This window comes from Lepus europaeus, chromosome 10, assembly GCF_033115175.1.
Source record: "Lepus europaeus isolate LE1 chromosome 10, mLepTim1.pri, whole genome shotgun sequence".
Taxonomy (NCBI): Eukaryota; Metazoa; Chordata; class Mammalia; order Lagomorpha; family Leporidae; genus Lepus; species Lepus europaeus.
The window spans coordinates 99,667,934-99,684,035 of NC_084836.1; the positions used below are offsets into that span (position 1 = coordinate 99,667,934).

The following is a 16,102-nucleotide window of genomic DNA, read 5'->3' on the forward strand; positions in this document are numbered from 1 at the left end:
AGTGAACCAGGGGTTGGAAGATTTTCTCTCTCTCTCTCTCTCTCTCCCTCCCTCCCTCCCCCCTTCCCCCCCTCTCTTTATAACTCTGACTTTCAAATAAAAGAAAGAAAGAAAGAAAGAAAGAAAGAAAGAAAGAAAGAAAGAAAGAAATTTTCAAAACCTGAGTTCAAAGGAGGGACCCCAAATGGTTGGTGTCTGGATCTGCGACAGGGGACACAGCCAGGTGCCCCGAAGGATTGCCCTGAGGGAAGGTCCACTGTGTGATTTGTGCAGGGCAGTGGCTCTGGCTGTGGGCACTTGAGAGGGCACAGAGAGCTGGGGCTCCGAACTCTACCTCTCGCTACCATTTCCTCCCAGTTTTTGCTGCAATGGCATCCTGTTTCTCATTTTCAGCACTAACACGAGCCTTTGTACAGACACCTCTGCCTGGAACCCCCTTTTGGTTCACCTACCGGTGGCTTTGGTGTTCATTCTTCAAAACAGGACAAAGCCTTCCCTCATCTTCTGGAATCCATGTTTGTAGTGCCCCCTGCTGGCCCCTTGGCTTGGGCTGTTTGGAACTGGGTGGACTGGCCCAGATGGTCTTGGTCCGTGGATCTTGTTGGCTGACCTAAATGATGACTAGGAGGCATGGGTGTGGCTCCACACTGTGGCCATCAGAGGGCACGTAAGAGTGACGTGTACTCCAGTTGACCACAGGGAGCAGCAGCCAGAGAGGCCGGGCACTCCCCCATCTCCCTGTTAGCTTCGCATCTGCTTGCGGCTTCACCTTCGGTGGTCTGCAGCCATGAAGCTCCTTTTGCTGACTTTAGCTACGCTGCTGCTCTTGTCCCAGCTCACTCCAGGTAACCAGGACCTCCTCAGGGGGAGGGGCAGGGTGTGGAGACTGAGGCCTGGCCAGGGAATCCCAAGGAGGCCCTGGCTAGCAGCAGGTGCCAGGGCTCAGGTACTTAGGAACCGACTACAATGTCCAGAACTGCTCGCTCAGCCCCCTCCATCCTTCGTGCCCCTGCTCAGCTCCAGGGAGCAGGTGCAGGTGGCCTGGTGTGTGAGGAAGAGTAGAAGGGGTAGGCAGGGGAGGTAGAAAAGAGAAGAGGGCAATAGTGGCCCTGTTAGTCTCCAGAATAATCTCGGCTTCGTGAGGATCGCAGCCACCTCAAGGGGACAGCGAAGCTGGCATGTGCTGTTGCTAACTGTGCCATACTGTGCTGGGTGCCAGGACCAGAAAGATACATGATGTGGGCCTAGGCAGAGGGCTGAATGGCGTTTACAAGCCAGGCTGCGAGAAGATGAGGTCAGAGAGGCCAGAGCACCAAGCAAGGGCAGCAGGGCTCCTGCCAGAAACCCCCTTCCTGGGAAGTGCACGGAGGTCAGAAAGCATGAAGAGGAGGAAGGACAAAGGCTGCCCCAGGCAGAGATCGGCTTATGCCAAGGTGCAGATGTAGGAGAGAGCATGGGGCCTTCAGGAGTTCTCCCGAAGGGAGGCATGGGTTGGGGAACAGGGAGGGGTGAAGCTGAGGAAGCCATCAAGGTCCAGGTCTGGATGGGGCTTGAATGCCATGGGGGGGGGGGGGGGCGGGCATGGAAAAGCTTAAGCAGGAAGTGGCCTTGGCGGACCCACCCCTTCCTCCAACGCCGGTGCCGGCTCACTGCCCCCTCTTGCCCCTCTGGCAGAAGCTCCTGCCCACCCCAAGGTTGCTAGAACCTGCCCCCACCTTTCTAACTCTATGAGCCCAACCCCACCCAACAAGTAACCCAGCTGTTCCAAGTGTCAATTTCCTCATTTCTCAAACTGCTCTAACAATATCAAAGGGAGGGAACAACACTGACACATTGAAACTGTGATGGGGGGATGGGGGAATGTAGCTTCTTTATTTTCTGTAACTCAACTGAACTTTCCAGAAACTTCCATGTGGGAAAGCCAGTGGAAAGGCAAGGCAGGAGGGGGTGCATGGAGGCTGTAGCTAAACTCAGTAGTTCACCGTAAGTCTTTCCAAGCTTAAAACAGTTTCCAAGCTAACTCAGTTTCTTGAACAATTATCCAGTCTCTCAGCATGTTGCCTTCCATCTGCTTCCCTTCTCCTTCCCAGGACAGCTCTGGGTTTCACTTGATATGTTGCTGATTAGTTAATTGGTTCATTCAATAAGTCTGGCTGAGTGGATTTCATGTTCCTAGCACTGTGACAGGTTTCGGAAGTAGAGCAGCAAACAAACAGAACAAAATGAGATAAGCAAAATCTCTGTCCTGGATGTTACACACTACTGGAGCACCCAGAGAACTGAGGAAACCCACAAAGAAGATGGTACATCAGATAAGGGACAGGACTAGCAAATAGGCAGGACTAGCAAATACCAGGGCAGATGCATTTACCATTTTTTAAGAGTCCAGTAGCTCACTGTCACCTGACAAAGCATAGGGGTCAGTGGAAGCTGGAGGGAACGACAACCAAAGGCCCTGGGGCAGGTGTGGAGGTGGAATAGAGCCCTGTGCTGTACACTCACTGACATCTGGGATGCCGTCCCTCACTGGGTGTGCTCAGTGAGTGTCTTGCTAGTGCTTGCTACTAGATCATGCGGCTGGCGAAATCTCCTGGCCCTGTTGGGGGTTCCCTGGAGTCAGCCCTTCATCTCAGCCAAGCTTTCCATCTATTCTCTAGATGAAGGATGTCCACACATCCCTCATTGTCTTCTGCATTGAAATCCTCTCTTAACAGGTCCCTCAGGCTCTCAACTCAGCACTGGTTTTCCTGTCACCATCAGAGACAAAGGAACTTGGTGGCCTTTTAGATCTATTCTATGCTACAGGGTAACAGAGGGGTGTACAGCCACTTCCATCAGCCACTTTAATCCCCGTCCAGGTAGCACCATGATGTGCGTTGTCCATGCTGAAGAGCTGGCAATTTCTTTTGTTTGCTTGTTTGTTTTTAAGATCTATTTTTTTATTTTATTTTACCTGAAAGGCAGAGTTACAGAGAGAGAGAGAAACGGAGTGACACAGGGAGAGATCTTTCATCTGCTGGTTCACTCCCCAAATGGCCACAAAGGCAGGGACAAGGCAGGACAAAGCCAGGAGCCAGGAGCTTCTTCTGGGTCTCCCATATGGGTGCAGGGGCCCAAGCACTTGGGCCATCTTCTGCTGCTTTCCCAGGTGCATTAGCAGGATCTGCATCAGAAGTGGAGCAGCTGAGACTTGAACCGGTGCCCATATGGGATGGACAGAATCACAGGCAGCAGTTTTCCTGCTATACAACAACACCAGCCTCAAGAAATTTCAAGCTCCTGGAAATTTCGAGGAGCTATGCTCTGACAGCCCGGGAGTAAGTGCTCTCTGCTCTGGCAATTTCTCCAGACCGATCTACCTGTCATAGCATGAGACCTTCTTACTCCTGCCTTTCTCACGTTGCTTAGCTCCACTTCCCAGGTGCACAGTTCCATCAGCAGGCCACTAGTAGGGGAGCAATGGAGGCCTGTCCCCTAGTTTGTAGGTGGGATATATCACCCACCCCTCCATTACACTTCCTCCTAGCACCTGGAGTTGTTCTCTGTAACTTTCATCCTTCTCCAATTAATCAAATATCAGAGTAGCCTCAAGGCTATTTCAAAATATTCATGGAAAAATGGACCTAAAATGTAAGAATTTTGATGCAAAAAAATTTGAAATCCATGCATAGTTTTTTCATTATACACATTTTTGATGAGATTTTTGAAGATCACTTTTGTCTTGCATGAAAATAGATTTGTCTTTTACTCCATTTTCTATGAACTTTCCTATTTCTCCAATGGTTCTTCCTGCTCTCAGTAGACTGGAAGTTCTCTGAGGGCAAGCATCTGTCTCTAACTGGCTTGTGGTTTTATCTCTGGGCATAAGCCTCTGAGACTGTATACATGTGTGTGTTTCCCTAGGATAGCCATCCGGAAAAGAAATTGCTAGGTAAACACTGCACAATTCTTTTTTTTTTTTTTTTAAGATTTATTTATTTATTTGAAAGTCAGAGTTACAGAGAGAGAGAGAGAGAGAGAGAGGTCTTCCACCTGATGGTTCACTCCCCAATTGGCTGCAACAGCTGGAGCTGCGCCTATCCGAAGCCAGGAGCCAGGAGCTTCTTCTGGGTCTCCCACGCGGGTGCAGGGGCCCAAGGACTTGGGCCATCTTCCATTGCTTTCCCAGGCCATAGCAGAGCTAGATGGGAAGTGGAGCAGCCGGGTCTCGAACCAGCGCCCATATGGGATGCCAGCACTTCAGGCCACAGCATTAATCCACTGCGTCACAGCGCCGGCCCCACACTGCACAGTTCTTAAGTCTTTGCTAAGCAGTCTCCGAAGAGGCTGACCACAAGAAGCGTAGGAGTTACTTTCCTTTTGATCTCACCAACAGTTCATGTTGACACTTTTGAATTAAAAATTGAGATTCTGTTTTTAAATGGTGAGGGGTTTCATGATCTTTCTATGAAATAAAACACAGACTCACAGATAGTGAAACCCACCTAAGAGAGAGGTGCAGTCTGACCAATGGTACTAAATGCACATTCTTGTTACCAATATCCAGGGGAATAAACAGAACACTGACAGCCACCACAAAAGCCCTCTCTCTACGCCCCCAACACAAATGTCTCCCTCCCTCAAACTAAGCCCTATCTTTACTTTTTAGGAGTTGATTCTTGGCATTTTTCAAGGCAGAGAGACAGAGACACAGAAAGAGAGAGATCATCCATCTACTGGTTCACTCCCCCAATGCCCACAACAGCCAGGTCGAGGCTAGGCCAAAGCCAGGAGCTCGGAACTCCATCCAGCCCGCCTGCCTAGGTGGTGGGGAGCACTTGGACCATCACCTGCTGCCTCCCAGGGTGTGATTAGCGGCTGGATTGAAGCAGAGGAGGCACGACACAAACCAGGCTCTGATAAGCGATGTGGCTGTCCCGAGCCGCAACTTCACCAGTCAGCCAAAACGTCTGCCCCCAGTCTTTGTATTTCTTGATAGTCTCACTATTAAGGTTGCATCTTAGACACCCTATCCATATGGTTAAAATCTGATGTCTCCTGATATTCTTTTAATTTTTCAATTTCCTGATTCCATCTTCATCCATTTCTGCTGTTTACAACTTGTCTGTTAAAAAGCATGGCTCATTTGACCTCTAACTTCCCACAGCACAGATTCCGCTGATTGAACTCTCAAGGTGTATTCCTCTGACTTCTGTATGACGTGCAAATTGGTAGCTGGGTCCAGAGGTCTGATGACTCTCAGGTTCTATCCTTTTTGGCAAAACCTCTTCGTGGTAGAATGTTCTTTCATTGGAAGGCACGTTAATACCTGGTTGTCTCCTTTTTAGTAATAATAGCAATAGTATTAATAGCACTCATTGATGCTCAAAGTCTAGACTCCTTCACTCCCTGAGCATTGTAGAATGGCGGTATTCCATAGTGTGATTCTGCACTAGTCAGCTGGCTCACACCTTATCTACCATGTGGTTACTCAGCAGTAAGTTCACATAGGAAAGGCACACTAACGCTGGGAGATTTCTCTTTGTTGTGGACCTGCAGGATAATGAACGAATTCCCTGCCATCCCTGTATGTGATACATTTTCATTCATTATAATGTTTGTTCTTACTGAAACTCAAATGGTCCCACCCTTGGCTGGCAGGAGTCTCCTTACCGTGGCTCCTGAGCCTTGTTTTACGTATCCCTGGCAGTCTTTGCTAGTCTCCTTATGGCCGTGATAAAGTCCATCTTAGAAAGGCCACAGGGACACCCTCGTGTTGAGCTGACAAAGTTCAACGTGCCAACCTGCCACCGCAAAGGAAACCGCAGGCCGAGCAACCTCTGAGGGGTGGAGCATCTCACCAAACAGAACCAATTCAGGGGAACTATAGGATGAACAGGAAGGGCAACGTTTGGGTATTGTGGAAATGAAGAGTTTGACAGATTCCAAGGCAAGGCTATATGTAAAGGGGTTAGCATCGGGCCCAGACTGAGAATCAGACTCAGGGTCCCATTTCCACAAAAGGTGCAAGATTAAAGGAGATGTGAAAGCTTGTGTCCTAGACCTCCTTCCTTAGCTAACACTCGGCACCTGCCTGGAGTCAAGGCTGCTGCTCTGAGCTGGAAGATGCAGTTCCTTGGGGGAGAAGGTAGTGTCCTTTGTTACTGATAGGACTTCAAATACAAAGTGTCTGACAGCTGGGACTGGAGAGAGAAGGCCTTTTGTTCACTAACAAAAGCAGTTGCATCGTTTCACACTGGCTATCTGGTGTGACGAGATATCGTGGGCTCCTGTTGTTACAGTTCCTTGGCCAGATTTTGAATTAACTCTAAGGCTTCCAATAGACATCTTTTCCTTATCACAATCTGCCTCCAAATAATAACATTCCAATCCCCATGCAGTGTAAGAACTTCAAGAAGTAACTTGCTCAAGGTCTTCGAGTTTACACGTGGGGGAAGCAGGCACCAGTTGCAGACCCCTGGTGTCTCAACAGCTCACGCCCTTAACCCTGCTGCACCACTGATCCTGGGACAGGGAACAGCTGTGGAGGGCAGGGGTTGGACCTGGGTTCCAGAGAGGATGTGAGCCCATGTCATGCCACAAAAGTCTTCCTTTCCTATTCTTCTTTTCCCTGTTTTGTCCCTCTGTCAGAAATGTCCTAAGAAAACATTTATGTGACTCAAACAGAGCTTTATTTGAAAAGCATTATTCAACGATGTACATCAAGGGGACTCTCACTCAAAGCAGAATTGGAACTTTTATAGAGAAAAGAGAGGCCTGTGTCCTTCACTTGGCCTCGGGTGGCAGATTTTGTCTTTTTTTAAAACACTTATTTATTTATTTGAAAGGCAGGGTGAGCCTTCTTGCTTACTTATAGAGAGAGAGGGAAATACAGAGACAGAGAGAAATATTTCATCCCCATTTGGTTCGTTCCCCAAATAGCCACAACAGTCAGATCCGGATAAGGCCAAATCCAAGAACCCCAGCCTTGTCTCCCATGTAGGTGGCAAGAACCCAAGTACTGGGGCCATCAGCTTCTGCTTCTCAGGTACATGATCAGGGAGCAGGATCGGAAACACAGTGGCCTGGGACCCAGCCAGCACTCTGACATGAGATGCAGATAGCCCAAGTGCCGGTTTAACCCCTTGTGCCACAACACCCCAGATCTGGTCTTAACTGCTGCAAAGCTGGTGACTGGAATGGTCAGCCCCTGTTCCCATTCGCCATGCCTTTGCTGAGGGCCACTGGTGCAGTCGCGCCCCTGGGACTCAGTCCTTTCAGGGACAGTTTTCTTTTTTCTTTCTTTTTTTTTTTTTTTTTTTTTTTTTTGACAGGCAGAGTGGACAGTGAGAGAGAGACAGAAAGAAAGGTCTTCCTTTTGCCATTGGTTCACCCTCCAATGGCCGCTGCGGCCGGCGCACCGCAGCTGGTGCACCGTGCTGATCTGAAGCCAGGAGCCAGGTGCTTATCCTGGTCTCCCGTGCGGGTGCAGGGCCCAAGGACTTGGGCCATCCTCCACTGCACTCCCAGGCCACAGCAGAGAGCTGGCCTGGAAGAGGGGCAACCGGGACAGAATCCGGCGCCCCGACCGGGACTAGAAGCCGGTGTGCCGGTGCCGCAAGGCGGAGGATTAGCCTGTTAAGCCTCGGCACCGGCTCAAGGACAGTTTTCTAAAGCATCCTGGTTTGTCACTTAATCCAGATTCATGGACAAGGTAGGTAGTGAAAAATGGGATAAAGGGAAAAGTAAATGGAAAGAGACAAAGGCGTGGGAGAGGGGATCCCCCATCACACCTGTTTCATCCTTCAGCAGACTTTGCAAACCCCAAGCTGACTTCTTCTCAGGACTGACATGATCTCCTTTCTTCTCTCTGCTTTGTGTCAGGTGACACCCAGAAATGCTGGAATTTTCACGGCAAATGCCGCTACAGATGTCACAGGAAGGAGAGGGTCTATGTTTACTGCACAAATACTAAAATGTGCTGCGTGAAGCCCAAATACCAGCCCAAACAAAAGCATCGGTTATTTTAAGCGCTTTGAAGCCGGACACCGTGACAATGCAGAAGAAGCTACCCTGAGTCCAAGCCCAGTGGATGCTCCTGCTGTATCAATAAACACCTCTAGCTGATCCCTGTGTTTGCCTGTTAATCCACGCCAGCAGTTCTTTCAGGTGCGCAAGAAGTCAAAACTATTTTCTTTTCTTTTTTTCTTTAAAGATTTATTTATTTGGAAGGCAGAAATAGAGAGAGAGAAGGAGAGAGGGAAAGAGAGATTGTCCATCTGCTGGTTCACTCCAGAAATGGCTGTAACGGCCTGGCCCAGGAAGCCAGGAGTTTCATCCGGGTCTCCCATGTGGGTGCAGGGGCCCAAGGACCTGGGCCATCTTCTGCTGCTTTCCCAGGTGAATTAGCAGGGAGCTGGATAAGAAGTGGAGCAGTTGGGACTTGAACTGGAGCCCATATGGGATGCCGACAGTGCAGGTAGAAGCCTAACCTTCTATGCCAGACCACTAGCCCTGTAAAAACTATTTTCATCACAACAATAAGACATTATTTGCCTTTTTCAATCTCACTCTCATAAGCACACGGTGGAAATTTCTGGACTCTAGAAGACGCAATGACATCATTTTTCTGGCAGCACACAAAAGATGTGCTTATACTCTTATATTTCCAGATTTTTTTTTCCATTTTATTTGAAAGGCAGAGAAACAGACAGAAATCTCCCATCCATTGCTTCATTCTCCACATGCCCACAACAGTCAGGCTGGGCCAGACTGAAGCCAGGAGCCAGGGACTCCATGCAGATTGCCCATGTAGAGGGCAGAGGCCCAAGCACTTGAGCCATTATTTGCTGCCTGCCTGGATGCATATTGGCAGGGAGCTGGATCAGAGGCGTACGTGGAGTATCTGGGACTCGAACTAGGTACACTAATAAGGGATGCAGGCGTCCCAAGCAGTGATTTAAGCACTGCACCAAACACCCACTCTTCTCTAGAGATTTTTATGATAGAAGCATATTCATTGTCAGAAATGAACTCAGCTTGCTCGCAGTAATTTTACTGTCCTCTTACAAACTGTCTCTGGTTATATTATTAACCTCATTGTCATCTCATAAATCACTACTTTAAGATCTCAAAGCTCCTTGCACCACAAGAAAGAACCCGTTGCTGTGTTGGTTTGCAGTTTTACCAATAACCAGCCCCAGAGTGCACTCTGCCTGAGGGAAAAGAACACTCATTCTAGTCTCCGCAGTTCTTTTAAACACAATCTCCGGCATATCTACAATTTTTAACATTGCACAACATGGGGTGGGTATCTGGCCTAGAAGTTTAGGCCTTGTCCCTCGTCCCAGCGCCTGGGTTTGAGGCCCAGCTCTGGCTCCTGACTCCAGCTTCCCGCAGACCGTGAAAGGTAGCAGAGACGGCGCGAGTCCCTGGGCTTCTGCAGAAGACCTGGATGGAGGTCCCAGCTCCCGGCTTTGGCTCCCAGCCCCTAGCCATTGTGGGCATTTGGGTTGTGAACCAACAGATGAGAGCGCTCTTCTTACCCCTCCTCCATCTGCTTCTCAAATAATAAACATTTGTAAATGGCAGACACACACAGAAGCAGGAAAACATGACTCAGAATCAAGAATGAAAAATAATCAAACAGATGAAAGCCCTAAATTGGTAAAGCTGTTGGAATTAACAGACAACTTTAAAATAACTCTTATAAATGTGTTAAAGAAAGCAGAAGGAAAAACTGATAAACAGATGACAAGATGGAAAATTTAAATGAGTATACACAAAATCAGTATATGACTTTCTTTTTTTTTTAAGATTTTATTTCTTTTATTTGAGGTAGAGTTACAGACAGTGAGAGGGAGAGACAGAGAAAAAGGTCTTCCTTCCGTTGGTTCACTCTCCAAATGGCCGCAATGGCCCTTCTGAAGCCAGGAGACCAGCACCTCTACATGGTCTCCCATGTGGGTGCAGGGGCTCAAGGACTTGGGCCATCTTCTGCTGCTCTCCCAGGCCATAGCAGAGAGCTGGATTGGAAGTGGAACAACTGGGACTAGAACCAGCACCCATATGGGATGCTGGCACCGCAGGCGGAGGATTAACCTACTGCGCCACAGCGCCGGCCCCTCTATGACTTTCTATTGCTGCATCAATAATCACTCCAAAACAGTGGATTAAAAGCACAGACATGTATTAGTCCTCACTGTTCTGTGACTGATTGAGTGGTTATTCTGAGATTTTCACATCAGCTCACTAATGTGACTATCTCTCTCCACGTGGCCTCTTCATCTCCAGGAAGTTGATGTTGGCTTCCTGCATGATAGCTGGGTCCAAGAGAGTAAGCCCCAGTATGCAGCATTGATCAAACTTGTGTGTGTGTGTGTTTGCTGAAGTCCTATGGGCCAACACAAGTCAGCTGACCCAGGGTGAACGTGGAAGAGGACTGCACACGGGCATGAATGCTGGGAAGCATGGCTCCATGGGGATCATCAACGTGTCACTGCACTTCAAGTGGGGACCCCAGGGATAAGCTGGGTATTCTAAAATGGAACATTTAAAACTCTGAAGTTCAAAATTTACTGGATGGACTTAATAGCAAACTGACAAGAATCTGTGAACTCAAAGACAGATCAATAAAAATATACTAATCAAAGCACAGAAAGAAAAAAAGAATACAGGCCGGCGCCGCAGCTCACTAGGCTAATCCTCCGCCTTGCAGCGCTGGCACCCCAGGTTCTAGTCCCAGTCGGAGCACCAGATTCTGTCCCGGTTGCCCCTCTTCCAGGCCAGCTCTCTGCTATGGCTCAGGAAGGCAGTGGAGGATGGCCCAAGTTCTTGGGCCCTGCACCCCATGGGAGACCAGGAGAAGCACCTGGCTCCTGCCATCGGATCAGCGCGGTGCGCTGGCCGCAGCGCACCAGCCACGGTGGCCATTGGAGGGTGAACCAACGACAAAGGAAGACCTTTATCTCTGTCTCTCTCTCTCACCGTCCACTCTGCCTGTCAAAAAAAAGAAAAAAAGAATACAAAGCAAATATAACAGAGCAGGAGAGACAGAACATATCAAATGGTCTAATATATATGCAAGTGGAGTCCCCAGAAGAAGGGAGGGGAATGAAAAGAAAGAAATACTTTTAAGATATTAGCTGAAATTTTTTTCCAAAATTATTGAAAGACATCAACACTCAGACTCGAGAAGCTCAGTGAACTACAAAGTTGAAAGACACAGAAAGCCAAAATTAATAGACATACCATGTTTATGAATGATGTCTCAATATCTTAAAGAAATCAACTCTACACCAATTGTTTCCTATATTCAATGAAATTCCAACAAAACTCTTCTGGCATTTATTCAAAAATGTGTACATATAAACAAGTATTTTGCTAAGGACATGAACAAAGGTGATAATATGAATAAAAGCTAGGGGGTTAGTAAACACAAATTAAGGATAGAGGTTACCTCTAAGAATATAGGAGGGGGCCAGTGCTGGGGCTTAGTAGGTTAACCCTCCACCTATCGCACTGGCATCTCATGTGGGTGCTGGTTCAAGTCTGGCTGCTCTTCTTTCGGTCCAGCTCACTGTTAATGGCCTGGGAAGCAGTAGAAGATGGCCCAGGTGCTTGGGCCCCTGCAACCACATGGGAGACCTGGAAGAAGCTCCTGGTTCCTGGCTTCAGATCTGCTCTGCTCTAGCCATTGCAGCCACTTGGGGAGTAAACCAGCAGATGGAAGATCGATCTCTCTCTCTCTCTCTCTGCCTCTCTGTAACTGTCTTTCAAATAAATAAAATAAATCTTAAAAAAAAAAAGAAAGAAAACAACACATTAACAAGATGAGCAAAAGATTCAAACAGTTCACCAAAAAAAAGATAAGCCTGTGACAACTAAGCACATGAAAAGCAACAGTCACTAGATAAATGTAAATTAAGGCCATAATAAAATATCGACTGCTACACTCACACTAGAGGGTATAAATGGAAATGGTTGATCAAAGCATTGCTGACAAGCAACAAGTTCTGACAACTGCAACTCTCATATACTGCTGGTGGAGATGTAAAACAGTACAACCACTTTGGCAATGAGTGGGTAGTTGGTTAAAATATGAAGCATACATCTACCATATGATCCAGCCATTTTTTTTTTTTTTGACAGGCAGAGTGGATAGTGAGAGAGAGAGACAGAGAGAAAGGTCTTCCTTTTTGCTGTTGGTTCACCCTCCAATGGCCGCTGCGGCCAGCGCATCTCGCTGATCCGAAGCCAGGAGCCAGGTGCTTCTCCTGGTCTCCCATGCGGGTGCAGGGCCCAAGGACTTGGGCCATCCTCCACTGCCTTCCTGAGCCATAGCAGAGAGCTGGCCTGGAAGAGGGGCAACCGGGATACAATCCGGTGCCCCAACCAGGACTAGAACCTGGTGTGCCGGCGCCGCTAGGCGGAGGATTAGCCTGTTAAGCCACAGCGCCGGCCGAGGATCCAGCCATTTCAAGTCCACCCAATGACCCCAGGCCAACTTACAAGGTACTATTTTCTCCCCACCAAAGCCCTACTTCTGTTTAAAAGACAGTGCATTCAACTGATTTACAGCATACTTAAGTAAACTTGGGCCTGATTTTCAGCCATAGCTTCTCTGTAGCTACCAGAATTAAGGGATCCTTTGAAGGCTACATCAGTGCTGCTATCTATTCTGAATATGACTCAGGCTGGGAACCTAAAGCCCTGTGCTTATTTTCCATCAGCTTCTCAGTGCAGTCAGAAATCACTAACCTCACAGTCCACACAGCCATTACTAGTTCCAAAGATCAAATGTAGCAGCCACTTGGCCTCCCGGAATCTTGCTTACGTTGAGCACATCAGCCCAAGCAGCTACGTGTTATGATTCTAATAATTGTGGTGTCACCACACACCATAGATGATCAGTATCCTCTCTTCCACTGCCAATGAGATCACAACTACATTCAAAGTCAAAGAGATATCCACCCGAAAAAACCCCTGTTAGCAGCCCTGGCTGCTGGGAGGACTTCTGGTAACCAAGCACTGTGTCGGTTATAATCCAGCTAAAAACCAGAAACTGTGCTAGGTATTTCAACAGAGGGGCTACTGTACAAGCAATCAGTAGCACGGATGTTGAAAAGCTGAAAGAGCAAAACAGTAATGCTGATGTGATCCAGGAGTTAGTGCCTACAGGAAGCAGCTACCATCCCTAGAGTGGACAGCGTAAGAAGGGATGGTAGCACCAGAACACAGAAGCATGAACAAGGAACATGCAGGTATTCCAGCCTCTGAGGGGGGTGTCCTGCAGCTGCTGATTGAACCTCTATGGAAACAATATATATTTTCATTCAGTTATTCAACTGAGCGCCTACTCTTAGCACCTACTATGCACTGAGCACCTACTATGAGCCAGTTTGGTGCTTGGAGAGGAAGGAACCTAATGTTTGAAAGATGTCACAGTTTGGGTGAAGGACCCACGGCGACCCAAGCTGCTAGAGAGATGCAGATGGGATGAGAAGCAGAGAAAGAGTACCCTCTCCCCTCCTCCCACTTGCCAACCTCCCAAAGTGCTTCCTGGTAATAAATCTAACATGTGAGAAGGGAATCTATGAAATTACATCCGAATCCCAGCCTCAGAGGCACAGAGTACAGAAGACAACCTGAGGTTAAACTGGCACAACACTGAACTTCTGGGATGTTAGTATAAATCTAAAGTATCATCACCAAAAAATGTAATTGCCATTATTTATTAAAAATTCCAGAAGTTGGCCGGCACCATGGCTCACTTGGCTAATCCTCTGCTTGCAGCGCCAGCACCGCAGGTTCTAGTCCCAGTTGGGGCGCCGGGTATTAGTCCTGGTTGCTCCTCTTCCAGGCCAGCTCTCTGCTGTGGCTTGGGAGGGCAGCAGAGGATGGCCCAGGTGCATGGGTCTCTGCACCCGCATAGAAGACCGGGAGGAAGTACCTGGCTCCTGGCTTCAGCTCAGCGCAGTGCCAGCGGCCATTAAGGGAGTGAACCAATGGAAGGAAGACCTTTCTCTCAGTCTCTCCTCTCTCACTGTCTATAACTCTCTGTGTGTGTCTCTCTCTCTCACTGTCTAACTCTGCCTGGCAAAAAAAAAAAAAAAAAAATCCAGAAGTCACATTTTGAAGGTTTGATACTAGGATACAGACACAATGACTCCTACAGTTACATGTACTTTTCCTTTACTAAATAGATGCTTGGTTTCAACTAGCTCATTCATTAACCCCACCAACCTTTTCAAAAAGCTAGTGCTGTGGCACAGAGGGTTGGGCCGCTGCCTGCTATACCAGCATCCCATGTGGGCCACTTTGAGTCCCAGATGCTGCATTTCTTATCCAGTTCCCTATTAATAAGTCCAGGAAACAGCAGAAGATGGCCCACGTCTTTGGGCCTCTGCACCATGATGGGAGACCTAGATGGAGTTCCAGGATCCTGGCTTGAGCCTGGACCAGCCCCAGCCATTGCAGCCATTTGGGGACTGAACCAGCAGATGGAACATCTCTTTCTCTCTGTATTTCTCCTCTCTCTGTAACTCTGCCTTTCAAATAAACAAAAAAATAAATCTTCTTTAAAAAGAGATTTACACTCTCATGTTTATGATTGCACTACTCACAATAACTAAGAACGGAATCAACCTACATGCACATCAGTGCATAAGCAGATAAAGAAGATGTGGTATATATACATAAAGGGATATTATTCAGCCATAGAGAAAGAATGATTCCCTGTTATTTGCAGCAAAATTGATGAAACTGGAGGACATGCCGTGTGTGCCCTCTCACATGTGAGACCTGAAAACAGACAATCTGAACACAGAATGGTGATCGCTGGAGGCTGGGCAGGGCTGGGGAAGGGGTTAGAGGGAGACAGGGGAACAGGTACCAAAACACAGCAGGATACAAAGAACAAGTTCTCGTTTACAGCAGCGTGGGATAACTATAGTTCACAATAACCCATCACACAGTTTATAAAGCCCTAGAAGACAGGAGCTCAAAGGCCCTGACGATAAAATAATGAGATGCAAACCTCAATTATTCTGAATTGATCCATGCACATTGTAAATATACATTGAACTATCATACTGTACCCCGGAAGTATGTGCAATAATTATATGCAGTTCAAAAAATATTTTTTACTGGCACTGCCGTAGATCACTAGGCTAATCCTCCGCCTGCAGCGCCAGCACACTGGGTTCTAGTCCTGGTCGGGGCGCTGGATTCTGTCTCAGTTACCCCTCTTCCAGTCCAGCTCTCTGCTGTGGCCCAGGAAGGCAGTGGAGGATGGCCCAAGTGCTTGGGCCCTGCACCCGCATGGGAGACCAGGAGAAGCACCTGGCTCCTGGCTTCGGATCATCGCGGTGCGCCGGCCGCGGCGGCCATTGGAGGGTGAACCAACGGCAAAGGAAGACCTTTCTCTCTGTCTCTCTCTCTCTCTCTCACTGTCCACTCTGCCTGTCAAAAATAAAAAAATAACAAATATATATATATTTTTAATGTTCGGGGAAAGAAGAAAAGAAAATGGATTTCAGAAACGTGCTTTCTAGGAACAACTTTAAATTTAGGATTCACAGCTTGAGAAAACAACAAAAACAAAAAATTAGGCAATCATTTATTGCAAGAAGCTCAACAAACTTTACTGTTTAATTTTTCAGTCCTCGGAAAGTTTGCTACTTTGAAGACTGATTAGTGAGAATGAAATATGCCTGGGCTCCCTCACTTTTCGCTAACACATCCCTCCATCTTTCGTTGTGTTTGCTATCCACAGTATCATAAATGGAAGGGACTTATCCTTGGTGTCATTGCACAGGATTCTGACGGTTTTCCTCCCTGTGAAATTTGGAAGTAGCAAACATTACATTTAGCTTTTTATTCAACTTTACAAGATGTGACAAATTCTCAAATAAAATTTTTTCTTGAAAGATGGATGTTCTAAATGAAGCTAAATAACTAAAACTGGGATACACCTCTAACAGACTTTTAATGTGATGAATAATATGTTAGCAAAGACAAACTGTAATAAAATCTCTATTACTCCCCTAGCATTAATATTCAAAATATTTAAAATATTGACTAGATTATAATATTCTTAAGGTTATCAAGATATTGCATTTTC

The 16,102-nt window shown here is 47.4% G+C and overlaps 1 protein-coding gene across 1 annotated transcript; it reads left to right on the forward strand.

The window, feature by feature from the left end:
- Positions 1–787: 787 nt before the first annotated feature.
- On the forward strand, positions 788–8,009 carry DEFB123 (defensin beta 123). Its single transcript, XM_062202320.1, has 2 exons — positions 788–845; positions 7,864–8,009. The coding sequence occupies exons 1-2, from the start codon at positions 788–790 to the stop codon at positions 8,007–8,009; spliced, it is 204 nt and encodes a 67-aa protein (XP_062058304.1).
- The last annotated feature ends 8,093 nt before the right edge of the window (positions 8,010–16,102 follow it).